The 22,605-nt window shown below is 53.0% G+C and overlaps 1 protein-coding gene across 1 annotated transcript; it reads left to right on the plus strand.

Annotated features, from left to right (window-relative positions):
• The first annotated feature begins 10,474 nt into the window (after nucleotides 1-10,474).
• Nucleotides 10,475-11,709, plus strand: LOC144123288 (uncharacterized). The gene is made up of 2 exons (XM_077656144.1): nucleotides 10,475-10,546; nucleotides 10,657-11,709. Exons 1-2 carry the CDS (start codon nucleotides 10,475-10,477, stop codon nucleotides 11,707-11,709), a joined length of 1,125 nt encoding a protein of 374 aa, XP_077512270.1.
• Nucleotides 11,710-22,605: the final 10,896 nt, after the last annotated feature.

Raw genomic sequence — 22,605 nt, forward strand, 5'->3', positions numbered from 1 at the left:
GCTATGTCCCCTACAGTTCCTGACCTCGTCTGCCCACCCGACTACTCCTCGCCGCCCCTTGTTTACTTCCTCCCGTAATCAACTCTGTCTGTGCTCCCCGTTACATCGTGAACACGTCCAGTTCTCTTGCAAGAATGACGGAGGACTGCATTTATTCACACAGCGGTGGTGCGCGAGCGGGAGCTGACAGTTCGCGGCCTGATGTTAGCGGAATCTCAGAGGAAACCCTCTCACAGTGTCGTTTCCATAAAAAAGGCTCCCATTCGAATACTATAGTACATCCAAGCTACCCCGAACATCAACCGCACAACAGGAAACATCCCCCCAGTATATGCACAGGGACTTCGCTCTGCAACTCAAAGAAGAAGTCTCCAATGACCGCCTGCCCACAATGCAATAACATGACTCACAGCCTTAACCTCCTTCCTCCCCCACGCCTGTCACATCACAGCTTTCGTTCTTTTGATCTCCTCCCCTCCATGCATCCTTAAAGACGCCAGCTAGTGCCCCCAGCCACCCCCAATGAAGGAGCCGAGCCGGCTTCGAAATGTTGGGTTTCAAATTAGTTTTTGGTTGAAGATGTGCAGACTTTATTATAAGCCGTTTCCATTCAGCATGTGGCCCACTTAGCGTCAAAAGAAAGGATAAAAAATATTCCACCTCAAAATGTGCTGCCATATACGGTGGTCGCGAGAGACGCAAGACATTGCTGGTTGGAAATGAAAGGGAGCTAATGACGACGTGTACTATCGTGTACACAAGTGTCCACCGCACGCCAGCGCCGGCTCAAGTGGGCATTGGTACTGCGTCACCTCGAGACACTGGTGTCGACACCGCACATGATGCGTCCATTTGTGGTGCAAAGAATGGTTGCCCTTGATCCCGAAGCACGAAACGTTACTTATGTGATGGTATACGCTCTTTGTGAAGCCTTAGCAGAATAGACGGACGGTGTGGTGCAGGCTGGCTTGTCGACTACTCTTCGTCAGCATCGCTTTTCGGACCAGGCGAAAGGAAAGCAGCGCGACTGCTCCCAGACGCAGACGCCCTCGGTCCGCGAAATGGACATGGCGTACGCAGTCGGTTGTGTGCCACCCAGCAACGCGGCGATCTAGTGCGAGTCTGAGCGAGTCGCGCTTAGTAGATTGATTATATGGCCCTTTTCTATATATACGCACCTTCGGATACTTATCGTGCTTGTAGATTATCGATGCCTCTGGCACGTTGCTTGTAAGCTTTGCTGTGTTCCGAAACAGTTGGCCCACTTTGCACATTTTTTAAGCATTTTGTTAGAACGCGCATTATTCCTAATGTTACTGGAACCTTTTGGCAAATTTGTTTCAGAGTGGTCGTACGACCTAGCATTGTATGGAGTGGACACGATCAAAATGCGTGGGAGGCAGAATGCGGTTCACCAATGTCGGTTAATTCTTCGGTCCGTGGATTTCGGGAAGTTTGATCTTTTTTTATACGTGTGTCCGTTTTCTGAGAACGTTTTACGTGACAGTCAATGCCATCATACTATACCTGGCATCACTTAGCGTTTCCGAAGGCGTTGAGTCAAGTGTACGCTGACTGAAATATACTGGAGACGACCTTTGGACCATCCACGTGCACTACGTTTTGCCTGCAGGCACGCCGTTTAGAAAATCCTGAATAAGTGAGCGCTTGACTTCTTCAGGGAAGTGGAATGTTATGATCCCCGCGATTTAGCCATTTTTCTTTATACAACTGATTTTTAGGCAATAAGCTTGCACTCGAATGGACCAATTCGTATTTCAAGCGACAGCTGTTGAATGTGTGACTTGCATACTGGGGCTTAGGATAGTCTCACGTGTAAATTTCCAATACGGCAACATGGAAAATACCTTGAGACCGCACCGTTCGTATATAGGACATTTTCAAGGAAAGCAGCCATGGCGTCGCATGTCGTAATTGACAACTCTGGTGTTACTTGTTTCCAGTGTGAATGATCTCCTTGAAAGGTCGTGAGAAGCCTGCGAGCTGGTGCATAAAACAAGTGCCCCTATCAGAGCTACTGTCCTTGCAATTATCGCATGTCTCTGGATCCCAAGTGTGAGACAAATTGACGTAAAGCATACTGTATGCAATGCAAATCTTAATTCACATGCAAAAATATGAGTACCTCTTGATGTGAAACTATGCACCCAAAGGTCATTTCTTTCTGTCATGCATGAAAATAGCCCCGTGTCGTATCGCAGCAAATAATCAACGCAAAATAGATTCGCAATGGCAGCACATTACTGATTGTCAGAAACCAACATACATTACATTCTACAATAGAGCAAAACAGTGCAATGCCTTATGAGCACCTCGATCTGTTTTGCTGTTATGGTCTTGCTGGATGTCGCTGGTTGGGCGCCAGAGGGTCGGTAATTACGAGGACAGGGAGTGGTCACTCCCCAGCCGCCAAGCCAATCATCTGCTATGTAACTAGAGGCTTGTGGGAACACGCCGTTTCTCCCATTGCCAGGCTACCCGCTCCTGCTGGTCTGCTGTGTGCGGGACATCCAGTGGCCTCACGGCTTCTAAATAAGAGGGCCACTACCAGTTGCAAGAATTTAAAAAAATATCCTCCCCCTTTCTCTTTCAGAATGTTCTTTCTCTGCCAGTGATTTTTTTTCGATTATCGTCGGCAGAAAGTCCTTCTACTGCATACGTTGTGCTGCTAGCGTGGCATGAAACGTCTTTTCCGGTTCTTCTTAAAACGTTTTAGTCAACGTCTACCTTCAATTTTCTCTGCTTCTAAAAGAGTAAACAGCCTCCTCATAATGAAACTGACTGATTCGTTCAAAAAGCCCTTCTAGGCCGTTAAAAGAATGCACGGAGAGCTGGTGGGTGAAAATAAAATCGAAAGACCCGCCATCTCCCTTCGCGGCCACTAGGGGCTTACCAAAATGCCCAGGGAGGCCAGCGGCTCCTTGCTAGACAGGCTATCCGGTCGAAAAGTGAAAAAATGAGGGTGGTGAATCAACCTAGAAAGCTCAGAATACGATCACTCAAAAACCGTTTTCAAGGCAGCATATTGCCCGCGCAAAGCCTTTGAGTTCTTAAAATATTATTAAAACCGAGACGCTCTAGCATATTTCTCGGCCCCTGCCTTCCCCTCTCGTATGGGGTACAGCTTCACGCGAAACGCATGTCCCCATCTGGCGCACAGTGAATCAATATCGAGGAAACTTTCCATGGCAATCACTGTATTAAAGCAAGCTGTACACTTCTGCCTGTTTTCAAGCATAAGGATAGGCCAATGTCAAGACAAGTACTTTGAAGTGGGCGCCGAACTCATCTCGGCGGGTGCAAGCTGATGAACCCATCTGGGTTGGTGCCCGCCTACTTCCCTGCGAGGAACTTCGGGAGCTTGTGGGGGGCCTTGTGTGCGTGAAGAACTGGAAACCTTCGCTTCGAAGCTCCACATACAAGCGTCGCTGCTGTAGCGGAAGTGGTTCGAGATGAAATCCGTAGAGTGGTACAGCCGCCACCAGCTCTACAGCCGGAGCCCTACGTGATAACCTACAGCGATGCACTACGAAGTCCTGAGCCAGTGACGCGATGCTTTTCCCCCATCGCTCCTGTGCCTTGTCTGTCGTACCCAATCGCAGCTGTACCGACCGGCACACAGAAGTCCAGGCCCGCCATGAGTAAAGCGCATGTGGGGAGTGCGCCAAACAATCGGCCATTCGGCCAACTCTGCGGGGAGCCCCGCCACACCCTCTGCAACTTCCCCTACCCTAGCATGGGTTTAAGGGGCTTTAAGCGAAGCGTGCGCCGCTTTCTGGGTCTCTGGGGCTATTACAGGCGTTTTTTGCCGAACAAATATCTCAGAAAGCTGAGCCCTAATCCGCCTCACGAAAGATTCGGAACCGGTCTTCTGTGGTCTTCTGTGGCAAAAGCCTCCCAACTCATGAGCAATGTACGCCCATAGTTGGAAAATTCGATGAGTCAGCCGACACAGAACCGCACAGCAAAGGCAGCTTCGGTTCGGTCTTTGTGCAGTTGCAGGATGGTCTCGAACGCCTAATCGCTTAGTCAAGCCGTGCCTTATCACGATCCGAGGCGAACTATTCCACCACCGAAAAGGAATGCCTAGCTATTGTGTGGGCAGTGACGAAATTTCGCCCAGCTGGCGAACCTCAATGATCCCTGTGACGATTCCCTAAGCCAGCGGACGCGGCGGACACCGCAGACGCCTTCTCAGCGGCACCTAGCTGCACGGGGGAAAGGGAAAATATATTAAACGCTCCCCCGCTTTTCAGAGAGAGGAGCCATCTGACTCCCGCCAGCAACGTGTACTGTCGGTTTATAGGGTGCGTCATCCCGCGTCCTCCTTAGGGCACGATGGTGAGCCGTTTCGGCATTCGTTTCCAAGCTTGCCCCCTTACAGTATTATAACAATTCTGGCGACGAGGTAAAAGTTTTTCCGGCATCGCATCATCTGCAACCATGCCGACGTACGGAGCATTGGAGCCATTCCACGGGGAAGGAGGAGCCTGGACGGAGTATTTGGAGCGAGTCAAGCTCTTCTTCGACGCCAACAGCGTTCCAGAGGAGAAGAAAAGGTCCGTGTTCCTGACATGCTGCGGCCCGAATACCTACTCATTACTACGAAGCCTGCTGCCGCCTAAAACTCCAGATCAAGTCTCCATCGACGAGATATTCTCCTTGCTTTCGGTCAACTACATTCGTAAGCCTTCCGTGGTAGTCTACCGCTTCCGATTCACTAGTCGCTCTCGCCAACCGGATAAATCTGTCAGCGACTACACTGCATCTATGAAAAAGCTTTCAGCAAACTGTGAGTACGGCACCTTCCTTCCCGATACTGCGGGACAGACTCGTTTGCGCCATTAATGACGCGTCGATGCAACGGCGCATGCTTGAAGCGCCAAACCTGACATTGGAGTCAGCATTCAAGCTCCTAGTTGCAATGTAGACGGCGAAAAAAGACTCAAGCATGTTGATGCAAGCTCACGGTATGGCCGAAGCGCAGCCAGTTCACTATGCGATGCGAGCGAAAATGAAACAGACGATAAGTTGTTATCACGGTGGAGAGCCTCACTACGCACAATATGCCAGCACGACAAATCCCGGTGCAACGCATGCAGTAAGATCGGGCATCTGGCCAGAGTATGCCGCTCAAAGGCTACCGACACGAAGCAAAAGAACGTGTCAAGGAAGCACAATACCCAAAGGAAACAAAAGCAGCCAGTTCACAGCCTTGCGGAGAGCGGAAATCTTCCTGAAATCCAGTCACAGGTCTACGAGACGTGGTAGATGAAAAGCGAGCAAACAATTCCTCCATTTTTAGCAGTTTTACAAGTCGCAGGCAAGCCCCTTAGAATGGAGCTGGACACAGGGCCCAGTGTCTCCGTAATGGGGGAGACCGCATTCCAACAGCGGTTTCCCGAGCTCTCGGTAGAACCATCAGACGTGATTCTGAAGAGTTATTGCGGGAGACTGACACCCGCTAGGGGCAAGGTCACCGTTTCAGTCCAGTTCGGACGAAGAGAGGAAACACTGCCTTTGTTTGTAGCTCTGGGCCAGTGTCCAGCTCTTCTCGGACGAAATTGGATCACTGCGCTGCATCTCGGCCTAAATGACGTCAGATCCGTTGACTCACGAGCGTTGACGAGCTGCTGACTTGCTAAAAAGAAGTATTTTTAGATGGACTAAGAACATTCAAAGGTGTGAAAGGGAAAATTCTTGTCAAGGAAGATTCACCACCTAAATTTTTCAAACCACGAACAATTCCTTTCGTATTGCGAGACAAAGTTGCGGAAGAATTGCAAAGAATGCTAAGAGACGGGGTACTTACACCCGTCAGAACGTCTGAGTGGGCAGCCCCAACTGTTCCGGTGCTCAAGCAAGACGGCCTAGTGCGCATATATGTGGCCACTTCAATGTCACAATTAACGGTGCCACTGTGCTGGAAAAATATCACGGGCCCCGAATCGAGGACCTCTGGGCGAAACTTTCAGGGGGCAAAAAGTTTACGAGGCTGGACCTGAAATACTCTTACCAGTAGGCGGTACTTGACACGAGCTCACAGAGGCTAATGACTATCAACACGCCTCAAGGCCTCTTCTATTACACCCGACTACCTTTCGGAGTAGCTTCAGCGCCAGCCATATTCCAGAGAGAAATGCAAATCTTGTTACAAGACATGCGTCATGTCACCGTGTACTTTGATGACATCTTGGTAATGGGATTGGACGACGCAGATCACTTGAGTAAAGTAGCTGCAGTGTGCTGCAGCGTGTACAGGAAGCAGGCCTCAAGCTCAAGCTAGAGAACTCTTCATTTCTAGCGACAAAAGTTGAGTACCTGGGCCATGTCATAAACGCAGACGGACTAAGGTAAACACCAAAGAAAATAGAAGCTGTCGTGAATGTCCCAAGTCCCAAGGACGTCAAGCAACTTCAAAGCTACCTTGTACTCATTAATTTCTACAGGCTTTTCCTGCCTAGCCTTTCGACAGTTTTCCCGCCCTTGAATCTGCTACTTACAAAGAAACTTCATAGAAGTGGACAAGCATAGAGGAACAAGCTTTCAGAGAAAGTAAAGATCTACTGACTTCTGCGCCGGTACTATATCATTTAGATTATTTCAAGCAAATCGTTCTCAGATGCGACGCTTCGCCGTACGGAATCGGAGCTGTTCTCGCTCACCGAGATGAAACAAGGGAACACCCTTCGCATAGGGAAGCCTTCTTACAGCAGAAAATAATTACAGTCAGCTGGGCAAAGAAGCCCTTCTCTTAATTTTCGGCGCCTCGAAGTTTCGTCAGTACCTCTGGGGCCAAGATTTTGAAGTGGTAACTGATATATCACACACCACTTCTGGGACTTCTCGGGCAGGACAAGCCTATTCCCGACAGATCATCACCGGGAATGATACGTTGGGCAATTACCCTGTCAGCGTACAAGTATACGATTGTGTACCGCCCTGGCACCAGCATCAGCAACTCCGACGTGTTGAGCCGGCTACCACTACGTACAGAGCCCGGCACAGTACCCAAGCCTGCTATCTTCATGCTTGAAAGTTCATATCCTTAAATTCTTTCGCCATCCGCCATCGCCAAAGCTACAGATCGTGATCCCGTTATGGTACGCCTGCGCCGGGCGCTCCTTACTGGTGACGAGCTGCCAAGAGGAAGTGATTGGACACTATTTCAGAAGAATCGCACAGAGCTTAGTGTTCATGAAAACTGCGTCCTGCGAGGAACACAAGTCGTCGTTCCGAAAGAACTACAAGCATAAGTTCTTGATCTGCTTCATGAAACTCACCCAGGTGTGGAAAATATGAAAGATGTCGCACGGAGCCACATTTGGTGGGAAGGACTCGACAGCAGCATCGCACAGAAAGTGCAACTTTGCAATACCTGTCAAGAACACCAGAGAATGGGACGAAAACCACAGTCTAATCCGTGGCCGTTTCCGAAGAAACCATGGTCCAGACTGCATGTCGACTTTGGTGGTCCATTTCAAGGACAATACTTTACTCCTAGTCGATGCCTACTTTAAATTGGTAGAGGTGGTTCCCGTTCATGCACCTTCAGCGGACGCCGCAATTCGATTCCTGCGAACCATATTTTCCACACATGGAATTCCAGACATCATTGTCTCTGACAACGGCACCGCCTTCACCAGCGATAAGTATGCTGATTTCTTGAGCAAGAACGGCATTCGGCGAATCCTGATCCTGCCATACCACCCAGCATCGAACGGAGCAGCGGAACGCGTCGTGCAAACAATTAAGGGGAAACTCAAGAAAGCAGCGCCTGGAGATTTCAAAACAAACTTTGACAGGATCCTGCTTTCCTTCAGAACAACGCCGCACGCGTTTACTGGGTCCCTTCCCGCTGAGCTCCTCATGGGCAGGCAGCTGCAAACGCTTATTCAACGAATGCACCCCCGCCTAAGGGCGCATGTGGATTTCAAGCAATTGAAGCAAAAGATGCGCTGCGACAGTAACGCACGCAAAACCTGTTTGCCTCCGTCCGGCGAGCCCGCCTTTGTTCGAAACTTCCGACCAGGCCCAGCTTGGATTGCCGAGTCGGTTCGCCATCCCGCAAGTTCTTCGTCGCTTCAACTAGAACTCGAAGACGGAACGCTGTGGAACAGGCACGCGGACCACGTGCGACCGCGAAGTACGCCTGGCGTTCTCTCAGACGACGAGGAGCCTCTTCCTGCCCTAGCAGCGACAACGAAAATGGAGCAGCTGTCCTCGCCTCGCTGCTCATTAAGCCCCGAGCCGCCTACAACAGCCTCGGCGCGGCAAGAACAGTCAAGTGCGGACCCTTTGCACCCCCATCTTCGCCGGTATTCCCGGGTCCAGAAGCCTTTTAGCTACTACGGACTATAGAGGTGTAAACAAGGCACCACTCGTGCCCTAGTGCCGTGCAGCAGCCTTCACAACAAAGGGAGGGGGTGTGACGATTCCCTGAGCCAGCGGACGCGACGGACACCGCAGGCGCCTTCTCAGCAGCACCCAGCTGCACGGTGGAAAGGGAAAAGGTAAAAATTGGCCGTGGTTTAGTTCTCGTTAAACCTGGTTGAAATGCGAAAGCTTGCTTAGCTTTCGCGTAAGAATTTAACTGTTCCGAAGCAGCAGAGCAACTAGGTTCAGATATAGACTCTTCGCCGGTAACTTCCATGGCGAGACTTATCAACCCACGCGTAGCGCACCGCTATATATCCCAGTGAAGCCGCCACGGAGCGAGCGCAAAGCGAGGAGGTCGTCATATCAACGGAGAGATTACCTGCTAGGCGCGGCGCCGGCTTGGGGGCGACGGCACACGCGACGAGCGGCTCCCTTCTAGCTGCGGCGGCAAACAAGCTGACGTCACGCATCGTAATAGCAACGCAGAGAGGTGACGTCCGACCACCTGCCAAGCGCACCACCGGCTCTGGCGCATGGCATACGCGACGGGCGGTTAGACCTGGCGTAGTACTGCTTTCGCAATAATAAACGCTCCCCCGCTTTTCAGCTCGCCCCCTTACGATACTATAGCAATTCTCACGTGTGTTGTCGGTTTACGTGACGCCTCTTCCCGCGCCCTCCTTAAGGCACGTCGGTGACTCTTTTCTGCATTCGCTTCCAAGCTCGCCCCCTTACAATACTACGACAATCCCTCAGGGCGGCTTGCACGCTGGAGCCTTCTAATGCACGAATACGATGTCACAATCGTACTTACATCTGGGAAGGAGCACAGTGATGCTGATTGTCTGTCCCGTGCTCCTATCCAGATGTGAGCTGATTCCGAAGGCGATTCCGCTTTAGTGCGAGATAGCACTTACAGCGGTCGTTCCCCGCATTTAGCCGTTGTCTGACTATCATTCTGCCTGAAGCCTGCTTTGCAGCAGGCTTTTCAACTGCCCACCGGTGTGTGGGCAACCTGCCACCAGCTGCGTGCGTGTGTGTGTGTGTGGGGGGGGGGGGGGGGATTCGCGCTGTCTCCAGGGGGGCAGCCTGTGCTGTTCCTGTTCGACTCCTGCGAAACCCCGTCAGCTAACGAAGGCCTGGTACGGCTCTGGATGCCGCCTTACCCCCGCTGGGCCCTCCGGCCGCGCCGGGATCCCGGCTGCGCTGCGCGGTGTCGTGCTACCTTCTCCTCTGATTGGGCCGCGGGGACGTGACGTAGGCGCAAAGCTGTGCTTGCTCCGGTGCCGGTCGCGGGGGCTGGGGGGCAGTTGGAGACAGGCGGGCGACGAGGGCGGAACACGGGCCGGACACACGCGGCAAGGTACGTGAACGACCGTTATTCGCTGCCTCCGAGGCCTTTGCCGACGTTCATTCGGGTGCCTTGTCGCACAGGGCCCTAACGTCACACGCCGAGAGCCTCGCGCACCGCCCTTGGGGAGCCTGCGAGCGCCCGGCGAAGCCCGCCGAGTAACAGCCGCCGCTGACCTGAGGCAGGCGCGGCTCGCACCAGTTTTCCCGCCGCGCCGGTCTGCGCGTGCCAGCCCGTGTCCGCGCGCGCATCTGCTGCGGCCCGCTGTCGGGTGGCGGTGGACGCCAGGTGCGCAGTAGTTGGAGTACCATACATTGCTTGTGTTTGTGTTGTCTGTACAATAAATACGTGTACTGCGAACGTGCTAGTTCTCCTGGATTGAGAGCGCACGAGCGCGGCAAGAGCAGACCGGACCCCTTTCAGCTCGGTGCTCGAACCACGCAGTGGGTCTCTCTCTTCGCACGCCCCCGGGACATATAAGGAAGCCCACTCTTGGGCTATGTACTGACCCCGTGCGCGGAGGCATTTAAGGAAGAGCCCACATCTCTGGCGCCCAACGTGGGGCAGTGACTGCGTGTGCAATTGTTGCCACGCACAACGAGCTGAGAACCGGTGTGACCAGCTTGCCGCGTCATGTACTCCAGTTTTACGGAGGCGTCACCTTTGACGTTTCTCGCGAGCGTCGCCCAGTGGGAAAACTCTATCGTCGCCAGTGATGTTTCAATGTCTGGGAGAGCAGAATCAGCAGCCCAACGGGCTGCAGTGTCGGGCGTAACAGAGGAAGGTTCGACACCCGTTCGCTCCGGTTTGAGCCCGCTTGATTTAGAACTATGTAATGGAGGACTGCAATCCTTGATGGAAGAAGGCAGATTGCCGAGCACGCCACTTGCTAATGGTGAACATAGGGAGGCTCCGCACCAGACGCGTCGGCGCTGCTGCAGGATGCGACGCGGCTAATTCAGTCTATATCGGGCGCTCTTCAGGCTTCCCTGGTAGCATCCAAGCACTCGCGGCCGGCGGTGAAGGTGGCCGTCCCAACGTACCGCGGCTACGCAGACACGGTCAGCGTAACTGACTTCATCGAAAGCCTAACGCACTATCAGGCAGCGGTAGGGCTGGATGACAGCGAGATGCTCACACGCATCGTGCCTGTTGCCCTTGTGGAGCGAGCAGCGCAGTGGTACCGGCTTTCCGGTCGCCGAGCAACCACGCTCGATGAGTTTAAGGCGGCTCTACGTCTGGAATTCTTGCCCGTAGACTACCAGCGTAGGATTCGGCGAGAGCTTGAACTGCGGACGCAGGCGTCTGAAGAGTCATTGCTCGAGTATGTGCGGACGATGGAGGAGCTTTTCCAGACCGCCGAACCGAGCGCCTCAAATGACGAACGTGTCGAAAGAGTCGTTAGGCAGGCGCATCCCACCTTTGCGGCCTACCTGCGTGGCGGTCGGTTTCGCGACCTGGATGATCTGGCTGCGGAGGCCAAGCGCATACAAGGCGACATCCTCGCCATGCGCACCTATCGCCCTCCACCTCCCGCCAGCGAAGCTGTAGAGCCGCGCTGCGCGTGGACTGGAGCATTCCCCTATGCGCGCCATGATTCCCCCGCCCAAGCTGTGTACGCAGTCGGCGCGGACACCCGCCAAGAGTGGAAATTGAGCGAACGCGCTCTTGACCCGTTTACTTTTCACCGGCGTGCAGGCAGTGCTGCTGCTGCTGCTAGTTGCTATCCGAACAAAAGTCGGACCTCTGCGCAGGGCAGGGAACAAAGGGACACATTCCCGAAACGGCCCGAAGGCCGCTCAGCAGGGTGCACCAAGCAGGAGGAGGCATTTCCTAGACGCGGAAACACGCCTGCACGCGCAGTGCGGTGCTTTCAGTGTGGCGAGCTGGGCCATATCTCTCGTCTCTGCACACGTGGGCCCGTCCAGCAGGGAAACGGGGTCGGGGGTCAGGCATGAGGACACGCTCGGCCGAGATAATTGCTGTTCCCTCCGCATGCCGTGCTGGCCTGCCTTCCGACAGGCCAGCTCCGTTCATCAATGTCACAATCGCGGGTCGTGAAGTCGCTGCGCTTCTTGACACGGGGGCCAGTGCCTCCTTGTTTGGAGATGAAGTTTCCTCCCTCTTAGAGCAGCGTTCTGTTCGTTTGAGAGAGTGTCGTGCGACTTTTAGCCTTGCCAGCGGCACCGTCCGTGCGGCTGGCGCGGCGAGGCTGGTGGTCAGATGGGACGGAGAAGTGGGGCGCTTTCGCTTTATTCACCTTCCCGGACTGACTGTCCCCGTGATCCTTGGACGCGACTTTCTTCGCAAGTCCCGGATCATGGTAGACATTGCGAACGGTGGCTACCGGATCGGCCCCGTGTCCTCTTTGAAACCCTTCGCCAGCCCACCCTCTGCTCGTGTTCTTTCCCCCTCAAGGTGGGCGCCTCCTCCTCGCAGCGCTGTGAGAAATGGGTCCGGCCCCTCGCCGGCCCCGACAGTCGCCTCCGTGGCTCTGCAAGGGGGCGCGCCTGCGCAAGACGGGGCTTTGCACCCCTTGATTGCTAGGGCAGTTGCGCTGGGACGGGAACAGAAGGCTCGCATGTCGGATTTGCTCTTCCGGTATAAAGCGCTGTTCACCGACAAGCCAGGTTGTACCGATCTGGTGCGCCACAAGATCGAGACCGGAGACGCGCTCCCTTTTAAGAGCAACCCCAGACCAGTTAGTCTGTCCAAAAGGCGAGCTATCGACAGCGTGCTAGACGAAATGCTGGCGACCGGTGTCGTCAAACGCTCGGATAGCCCCTGGGTGTCTCCGGTCGTCCTCGTCCCAAAGAAAGATGGTAGTTTTCGCCTGTGCGTCGATTACCGTCAACTGAACGCGCTGACCCGGAAAGATGCTTATCCGCTGCCCACCATTGAGTCCATAGTCGGTAGCTTGGGCGCGGCCAAGTATTTTACCACACTTGACGCCGCCAAGGGCTACCTGCAGGTAAAAATGGAGCCCGAGGACCAACCTAAGACCGCCTTTACCTGTCATCGAGGCCTGTTTCAGTTCGAAAGGATGCCTTTCGGGCTGTGCAACGCGCCGGCCACATTCCAAAGGTTAATGGACAGGGTACTTGGCGAAGCAAAATGGTCACATGCTATGTCCTACCTCGACGACATTGTAATATACTCGCGCACGTTTGAGGAGCAGATCCAACATGTTGGGGACGTTCTGCAGAGAATCAGTGCAGCGGGTATAACGCTAAACCCGGCGAAAGCGCAGGTGGCGCAAACTCAAGTGCAGCTACTTGGGTTCACACTGGGCGGAGGTTCCATTGAACCAAACTCGGAGAAGCTGCAGGCGATCTTGGATTTTTCCGTACCCAAGGACGTGCGCGACCTTCGTCGCTTCCTTGGAATGGCCAATTTTTATAGGTCATTCATTCCGTCCTGTGCCAGACTCCAGGCTCCACTAACAAAGCTGCTGGGGAAGGCTGTCGAGTGGCACTGGGGCACTGAGCAAGAGCAAGCGTTTCGCGGCTTGTCCCGCGCCATTGCCGAGACGGCGCAGCTCAGGTTGCCTGACCTGTCCAGGGAGTTCGTTGTTCAGTCGGACGCGAGTGATCTGGGACTGGGGGCTGTCCTCCTTCAGGAATACGATGGCGTTCTGCATCCGCTGGCCTTTGCCAGCCGGTCCTTGCTGCCCGCGGAGAACTATTGTGTTACTGAAAAGGAGTGTCTAGCGATCGTGTTTGCGCTGCGTAAGTTCGACGTCTATTTGGACGGCACGAGGTTCGTTGTGCAGACCGATCACAGCGCGCTCAGCTGGCTCATGAGGCTTCGTGAACCTGCGGGCCGGCTGGCGCGCTGGGCGCTCCTCGTACAGCACTACGACTTTTCAGTGCAGTACTGAAAGGGGAGCACGAACGTCGTTGCAGACGCGCTTTCGCGCGCCCCTCTGCCAGCCACCGCCATTGCCGGAGGCAAGCGGCGGGGAAGAACAGTTGTTCCGCCCGCTCGGGCGAAGGAAGAGGGGGTCGACGTGGAGAGCGGACGTCCTCCCCCCCTTGGGGAAAGCGACGGCTCACGAGCGCAGACGGAGAGCGGGAGCGTGGTCTTTGCGGGCAAAAAGAGCTACGCGGAAGTTGCCTCCCCCCGTGGAGGGGCTGACAGGGTCGGTGCACTAAGTGGGGTGCGCCAGTGTCAGTCGTTCGGTACGAAAGCTGAAAGTGGGCCAAAAAAGAATTACCTCCAAAGCGTTGAACGAGCTGTCCCTTCCTGTGAGGGCGCAGCCACCTCGCGTGTGCCGAAGGGGCCTCCCCTATGGGGCAAGCTCCGCACTGCGAGGGAAGATAACCACGCCTTTGCGTCGTCTCCCTCTAGCCGCAATGGAAACGGCTCCCCCATCGGGGATACCGCAATCGTATTCAGCCGTGAAGAGCTCCTGAGGGCCCAGCAGGCCGACTCTTTCTGTAGAGAGATTAGAAGACGTTTGGTTGAAACAGAGCGCCGTAACTCTGCTGGCGTTGCAACGAGCGCGAAAGGACCAGAGCCAGCCTGCATTGCTGGTAGCCCCGAAGATTCGTTCCTGCTGGACCCGGATGGGCTCGTGCTGAGGTACATCGCTACCGACGATGAGTCCATTGATCCGTTTAAGGTAGTGGTACCAAAAAGTCTGAGATGCGCCACTTTGCGTTATGCTCACGACGAGCCAATGGCCGGGCATTTGAGCGGCTCAAAGGTCTTTGCAAGACTCAGCCGCACTGTCACCTGGCCCGGCATGAAGCGGGACATTTTCCGCTATTGTCGGACCTGCCACGTCTCTCAGACGGTGAAATCTCGCGGTGGCCCTCCACCCGGATTGATGAAACCGGTTGACAGACAGCGGCCGTGGCAATACGCTGCCTGCGACTTAATGGGACCTTTACCTAGAAGTAAGCAGGGTTTTCAGCACTTGTTGGTAGTGGTCGATCACTTTACTAAGTGGGTGGAGCTTTTTCCGCTCCGTAAGGTGACGTCCCGGTCTGTGTTAGACAAGCTGGTGGAAGTTTCCACGCGTTTTGGCGTCCCAGAGCGCCTGATCACGGACAATGCTTCGTACTTCACGGCCCGGGTGTTTCGCGAAACGTGTTCCTCCTTTCGGATAGAGCACCGCCTCACGTCTCCCTACCACCCCCAGTCTAATCTGACGGAACGCTGCAATCGCACCGTAAAGTCGATGCTCGCGGCCTTTGCCCAGAGCCAAAAGGATTGGGCAGACCACCTAAACGAGCTCGCATTCGCAATTCGGACTGCTGAGAACCGTTCTACGGGTTTCTCCCCCGCATTTCTCACTTTTGGCAGAGAGCTGGCAAATCCCCTGACTGTTGTCACGCGGTGCCAAGAAGGGGTTGAGAGTGCGCCGGGGGAGCGTTCTTCTTACGCGGCGCAGCTTCGCACCAGGCTAGCGCAAGCCCTTAGTAGGGCGCGGAAAAGCCTAGGTGCTGCTCGAGCCCAACAGAAGGCTCAGTATGACAAAAGCCACCGAAATGTCTGCTTTCAGGCAGGTGACTTAGTGCTCAAACGCAACCATGCCCTCAGTGACGCCAGCAAAGGGTTTTCCGCTTCTTTGGCCCCTAGGTGGCTGGGGCCCTACCGGGAGGAGAAACGGCTTTCTCCCCTTGTGTATGAGCTGGTGGATCCCCAAATGGGGCTCACCCGCGGCCGCGTTCATATCGCCGACTTGAAAGCCTACCATTGTAGGCAGCAAGAGTCCACGCCGGGGTCCGGTGACCTCGCGTCCAAGCGACGTAGCACGCCTGGTGCGTCCGACCGCTTTCGGCCGCCGCATCGCTACCCTCTCAGGAGCCGTGCATCATAGTGACAGCGCGCCCTTGACTCCGGACTTTTCCGGTAAGGAGACAAACGCCTCGCTGTCCGTTCCAGCCTCCGCGAGCGCACGCCTCTTCCGAGAATTTTCTCAGACAGGCGGGCGCAAGCATTTGTATAAATGTAAAAAAAAAGTGCATGCGGAACAGTTTTCGCCGGTTGTTTCATGTATTTAGTTTCTCTTCCATGTGTGCGCCAGTGTGAACTGTAAGCGTAGATGCGTGGCCCGAGAGGGGAGAGCAGGACGAACGCCACCGAAACCGCCGTTCGAGCCATTGTAAGAGGGATTCTGCGGCCTGCTGTTTCTCGGAACGGCCACATCCGGGGGACAGACTTGCAGCTTCCAATGCAGGACGGGATGTTGTCCCTTTCTTTCCCCTCGCGCCCTTTAGCAGGGTAGGGGGCCAGCGGGCCGGGGCGTCTGGACCTGCTGCCTGTGTGCCGCCTCTTCCTCTCCCGCGTGCGCGCGCGCGTGTGTGTGTGTGTGGGGGGGGGGGGGGGGGGGGGGGGCGTATGGCTGTCCAGCTTCAGCGTAAGACGTGGGTCGCCGGTGCCTCCCTCCTCCGGGGCTCTGCTTGCGCGGAAGTGGGCTCTGGACTCGCAGAGACCGCCTTGCTTCGCCAGTGTCCCCTCTGTGCTCGAGGCTCGAGGACAGCTCGTTAGAGAGGTGCACTGGCTCGACGGACTACGGCAGAGTACCAGCGGCAAATCGCCCGTCATGTCGCCGACACCACCGCTGCCGACGCCCACCAGACCCGGTCATCTTCGCAATCGTCGTCGCCGCCGGGCTGGCCGCCAAGGAAGACGAATGCCCGGGGCGGCTGGAGTGGGGTTAGCGGCTCTGACACATCTACGGAGGCCAGCAGGCGGCGGCCCAAGGATGCGGTGCGTCGCCACCTGGACCTGTCAAGACGGCGCGGCACCGCCATCATACGCGTCGGCCAACGCCTGGACCGCCCAGCGAAGAGTGGAGCGGGGCCAGCTCCGGGTGCCCTTCCCTTTTCGGGGCCACACTATCACCGAGCGGGACGCGGAATCGGGCGGAGCCCACCTGCCCCTTTCTCCGGACGCTGTCACCTGCGAGCCGTGCGGTACGCTTGTCGTACACGCCTCGCACTACACCGGGCGCCTGCATCCCGAGACCAAGGAGGCCACCACCGTGCCGGCAGTGTCCTGCGAGCAGGCGCCATCGATGTCGAGTGAGGAGCTGGCGGCGATGGTACGCGGCCGCATGAAGGTCGACCCGGCATTTGCAGCTCTGGTGGCCGCGGAGAGGTGGGCCTTGGTGGTGAGGGAGGCGACCGACGCGAGCGCAGCTGACGCTGGGCAGTCGATGGACGCTCTTTAGTGCCATGAAAGTGTTTTTTGTGATTTTTGTACTAGATGTTTTATGTTTGTTTCGTTTCTTTGTATAGTGGCTAACCAATAACATTTTGTAACCCGGAGTGAATGTTATCCTGCATTACTTGGTTTCTGATCATCCGTACAGTATCTTACCGTCCGTTGTCTGCTTATCCCTTGTCGTTATATTTCTGTGTTCTGCATTAATTCATATTTAGCATCCACCTTTTTTTATCGTAGCACGTAAAGGGGAAGGGCTGGAATAGGGATGTGGGGATTCGCGCTGTCTCCAGGGGGGCAGCCTGTGCTGTTCCTGTTCGACTCCTGCGAAACCCCGTCAGCTAACGAAGGCCTGGTACGGCTCTGGATGCCGCCTTACCCCCGCTGGGTCCTCCGGCCGCGCCGGGATCCCGGCTGCGCTCCGCGGTGTCGTGCTACCTTCTCCTCTGATTATGCCGCGGAGACGTGACGTAGGCGCAAAGCTGTGCTTGCTCCGGTGCCGGTCGCGGGGGCTGGGGGGTAGTTGGAGACAGGCGGGCGACGAGGGCGGAACACGGGCCGGACACACGCGGCAAGGTACGTGAACGACTGTTATTCGCTGCCTCCGAGGCCTTTGCCGACGTTCATTCGGGTGCCTTGTCGCACAGGGCCCTAACATCACACGCCGAGAGCCTTGCGCACAGCCCTTGCGGAGCCTGCGAGCGCCCGGCGAAGCCCGCCGAGTAACAGCCGCCGCTGACCTGAGGCAGGCGCGGCTCGCACCAGAGTTTTCCCGCCGCGCCGGTCTGCGCGTGCCAGCCCGTGTCCGCGCGCGCATCTGCTGCGGCCCGCTGTCGGGTGGCGGTGGACGCCAGGTGCGCAGTAGTTGGAGTATCATACAGTGCTTGTGTTTGTGTTGTCTGTGCAATAAATACGTGTACTGCGAACGTGCTAGTTCTCCTGGATGGAGAGCGCACGAGCGCGGCAAGAGCAGACCGGACCCCTTTCAGCTCGGTACTCGAACCACGCAGTGGGTCTCTCTTCGCACGCCCCCGGGACATATAAGGAAGCCCACTCTTGGGCTATGTACTGACCCCGTGCGCGGGGGCATTTAAGGAAGAGCCCACAGTGTGTGTGTGTGTGTGTGTGTGGTGTGTGTGTGTGTGTGTGTGTGTGTGTGTGTGTGTGTGTGTGTGTGTGTGTGTGTGTGTGTGTGTGTGTGTGTGTGTGTGTGTGTGTGTGTGTGTGTGTGTGTGTGTGTGTGTGTGTGTGTGTGTGTGTGTGTGTGGCATCAAGACTGCCAGTCTTGATGCCATAGGTAGCATAAGAGGGCTCTCGCACAGTTTCCGCCCTCACCGTTAGATGACGTTCTACGTCACGCTCGCGGTATTACAGGACGTGCTACGTCCGCCGCTATGGTCGAGGGTGGCGCTGGTGAACACTCCTCAAGGCTCGCGTACACCCAGTAAACATAAATACCCACGAGAGCAGCAGATTGGACAGCCGTCGCCGTAGCTCAGTTGGTAAGAGCACCGGACGCGATATTCGGAGGTCGTGGGTTCGGATCCCACCGGCGGCATGGTTGTTTTTTCTGCTGCTTTATAAGTAATTTTCTTTAATCGATTTATTAATCTAAGTATTATTATCCCACTGATAAGCATAACACATTAAAAAAAATTAATTAACGTTCCCCTATGCACCTTGGTTTCGGTGACTGTTGGCTCCCTTCATAAATTTGTCAAACGGGCCCCTCATTTCCTTTAACTTGTCTGCTAATAGCTTAAAGAGGGTCTCGGTTCTGGCAGTCTTGATGCCATAGGTAGCATAAGAGGGCTCTCGCACAGTTTCCGCCCTCACCGTTAGATGACGTTCTACGTCACGCTCGCGGTATTACAGAACGTGCTACGTCCGCCGCTATGGTCGAGGGTGGCGCTGGTGAACACTCTCAAGGCTCGCGTACACCCAGTAAACATAAATACCCACGAGAGCAGCAGATTGGACAGCCGTCGCCGTAGCTCAGTTGGTAAGAGCACCGGACGCGATATTCGGAGGTCGTGGGTTCGGATCCCACCGGCGGCATGGTTGTTTTTCTGCTGCTTTATAAGTAATTTTCTTTAATCGATTTATTAATCTAAGTATTATTATCCCACTGATAAGCATAACACATTAAAAAAAATTAATTAACGTTCCCCTATGCACCTTGGTTTCGGTGACTGTTGGCTCCCTTCATAAATATATATATATATATATATATATATATATATATATATATATATATATATATATATATATATATATATATATATATATATATATATATAGAGAGAGAGAGAGAGAGAGAGAGAGAGAGAGATAAACGTATTTGGTTGCTAGGGGCAAAAATTCAAAGTTGAAAACGCTTCATTTAGCCATAGATTCAGTCTTGAGAAAGGACAGGCCCTGTCCGAAACGTCGACTCAAAATGTATCTATGGCTAAATGAAGCGTTTTCAACTTTAAATATATATATATATATATATATATATATATATATATATATATATATATATATATATATATATATATATATATATATATAGAGAGAGAGAGAGAGAGAGAGATTTAGGAGAAGTGGGCACCTCTACAAAGACACATTTATTTATCCACGTTTCGACCGCGGTGCGGTCTTCTTCAGGACTGTAGTGGTCTCGCGTCAGATGGACGTATAAGTTTGTGAGCTGAAGAGAAGGGAGAAAGGAGTGTAACAAGCAAATAGCAACAACAGTTCTAAAAATTGAACAAAGAATAAAAAATAAAGATGGGGGTGCGGGGAGCAGACAGGGACAATATTGGGGGAGGAAGCAAAAAAATAGAAATAAAAGAAAAAAAAGGGGGAAAAACTAGTATAGTAAGGAAGGATGGGGTACAAAAGGAGATGGCGAAACGAGAGAAAGGGAGAGGAAGACGGTGCGAGGGACATGGGCAGCGCGGCAACCACAGGCGTACGAAAGCAAACGTGCAAACAAAACACACAAACAAAATGCACAAACACAAAGGGCGCCGCTGCAGATGCGTGGCCAAAGAGGAGCCGCTGCGCCAATGACACTGGCAGCGACAAACAGGCCAAACCAGGCGCCTTTTGGGGGGGTCTCACTAATTTCCGGTGAGCCGAGGGCTAGAACGTTAAGGAAGGAGTGGGCTACGTTAACGAGCACATGTGTTAGAACTTACTCACGGGGTTTGGGTTTCACTGAACGGTGCACCCCTCTCCCTGGGGCGGGTCGTTGAACCGACCTCGCCGGGAATACTTGTTTGTAGGGGAGGAAAGCTGGCTAACTGTGTACAAAGATTTCAAATTGTCGGAAAATGTAAGGAAAGAACCTCAAAAGCTTATCAAATACTGCACGAGGCAGGATAGTGTAAGTAAGGAGGGGTATGATTGCCTGGGATATACACTAGGAGTTATAAAAGGTATATCTGAGTTAGCCAATTAACGAGAAGTCTAGTATTATTTTGTTTGGAGGTCGTGAATAAAAGAAAGGGTACCAGGGCTTTTCGTTAAGACCTTCTTGAATAGAAGTAAACTTGTGGATAAAATAGGATTCACGTTGTTCATGTTCTCGCCTGTTTTTGAAGCCCCCTTGAATAATTGTTACTTTTAGTTGGTCAAATGGGTGTCCTTCTGCGTTTACATGCTTGGATAGGGGAAGGTTTGGGAGAGGCTTGCGTGTGCGCGGTGATTTTTAAATCGAATGCGGAATGCAGTGTTTGTCTGTCCTATGTATTGCTGGTTACACACAGTGCATTCAAGAAGGTAAATAATGTTTGATGAGTCGCAGTCAAAGTTACCGTTGATTGAATGCTGGAAAACTGACCTCGTACTAGTTGCGGAACACGTAGTCTGCATGTGCTTGCAAACTTTGCAGCGACCTTTACCACAGGGCTGGCATCCTTATTTTGTGGTTTTGTGTTCCTTGGAGTGGACTAGATGGTTCTGAATGTTTTTGGCACGCCTGTAAATCACGCGGGGTGCGCATGTAAATATTTTAGATAGTCGTTGACTTTGCTGGAGAATATTAAAGTGCTTATTAAGAAGTCTGTTTATGTTCGGTGCGTTACTGTTAAATGTGAGAATAAGGTTTGTAGGTGTAATCATTTCGGTTATCTATTCGGTGCCCCTGGAGTATTTGACTACGGTTAAGATTTGAAGCTTTGCTTATGGCGTCATCAATAAGGGAACGTGGATAGCGCGGTGTTAAGAGCACGTTGCGCATGTGTTCGGAGTTTTCATGAAATTCTAGGTCGTTAGACCAGATTCTTCGAAAACGATGGGCCTGCGAATAAGGGATGCTGGTTTTGCAGTGACGGGGATGGGCGCTTTGAAAATGTAGATATTTTTGTGAGTTGGTTGGTTTTCTATAAACGGTTGTACGAACTGACCCCTTGTCCGCCAGAATGTCATCAAGAAAATTGATTTGACTGGCTGAGTAGGTGTGCGTAAACTTTATGTTTGGGTGTACGGAGTTGAAACTGTCGATGAAATGGATAAGTTGTTCTGTGTTTGTCCATATAAAAATATCACCCAAATAGCGCTTGTTGAAGTACGGCTGAATTGGGCCAGAAGAAAGAAATTTTGACTCTATATGATGCATGAAGATATTGGCATAATTTAGGGCCATTCTTGTTCCCATAGCGGTGCCACTTACTTGCAGATAATATTGAAGATCAACACAATTTTGGCTAGTGTTCCTAACACGTTTGGGCTTGGAGATTCATGAGGTCTCTGCTGTTCATAAGATTCTAAAAGGGCTGCAATGCCGTCGGCATGGGGAATGTTTGTGTATAAGGATGTTACATCCATGATCACAAGAAAGGCTCCTTCTGGTAATGTTATATTGTCTATCTGGCGGAGAAAGTGGTTTGTATCTTTGATGTAGGATGGATGTGTGGCTGGAATGTGGCTAATTAGAGTGTAAATGTACTTTGATATTGGTTCTGTGATACTGCCGATTCCTGAAATTATTGGCCGTCCAGGAATACCGGCTTTATGTAATTTAGGGAGCATGTAGAAACGCCCAGGAGAAGGATGGGTAGCCGGGAGTGCCTTGCATAGTTTCGGGGAGATTTCATTGTGTTTTGTGAGGTCGAGGAGAATGTCAGATATAGCTTTTGAGTGCTCGTCGGTGGGGTCGCCATGCAGTTGTTTATAAAAATGGTTGTCAGAAAGCTGTCGGATGCCTTATGCTATATAGTCATCCCTGTTCAAGATAACAATGCCTCCGCCCTTATCAGCTGGCTTTATGACGATGTCGGTACGTTTGCTGAGCGCCTCTAGAGCAGTACGTTCTCTTTTAGGAAGATTGTCCAGTCCTAACCTGCGGTTCTTAAAATTTTCAATAATGTCATTTTAAACTGCCTTAATATAGATATCCAAGTGTACGTGAACAGCGTGAATCCTATTTTATCCACAAGTTTAATACTATTCAAGAAGGTCTTAAAGAAAAGCCTGGTACCCTTTCTTTTATTCACGACCTCCAAACAAAATAATACTACACTTCTCGTTAATTGGCTAACTCAGATATACCTTTTATAACTCCTAGTGTATATCCCAGGCAATCATACCCCTCCTTACTTACACTATCCTGCCTCGTGCAGTATTGATAAGCTTTTGAGGTTCTTTCCTTACATTTTCCGACAATTTGAAATCTTTGTACACAGTTA

This window comes from Amblyomma americanum, chromosome 1 (assembly GCF_052857255.1).
Source record: "Amblyomma americanum isolate KBUSLIRL-KWMA chromosome 1, ASM5285725v1, whole genome shotgun sequence".
In the NCBI taxonomy this organism is placed as follows: Eukaryota; Metazoa; Arthropoda; class Arachnida; order Ixodida; family Ixodidae; genus Amblyomma; species Amblyomma americanum.

Excerpts from the sequence above, each read along its gene's own strand:
- LOC144123288 (XM_077656144.1), top strand. The coding sequence starts at position 10,475 with ATGTCTGGGAGAGCAGAATCAGCAGCCCAACGGGCTGCAGTGTCGGGC. Across the intron at positions 10,547-10,656 it reads CAGAGGAAGGTTCGACACCC|GGAGGCTCCGCACCAGACGC; the intron begins GTTCGCTCCGGT and ends TGGTGAACATAG.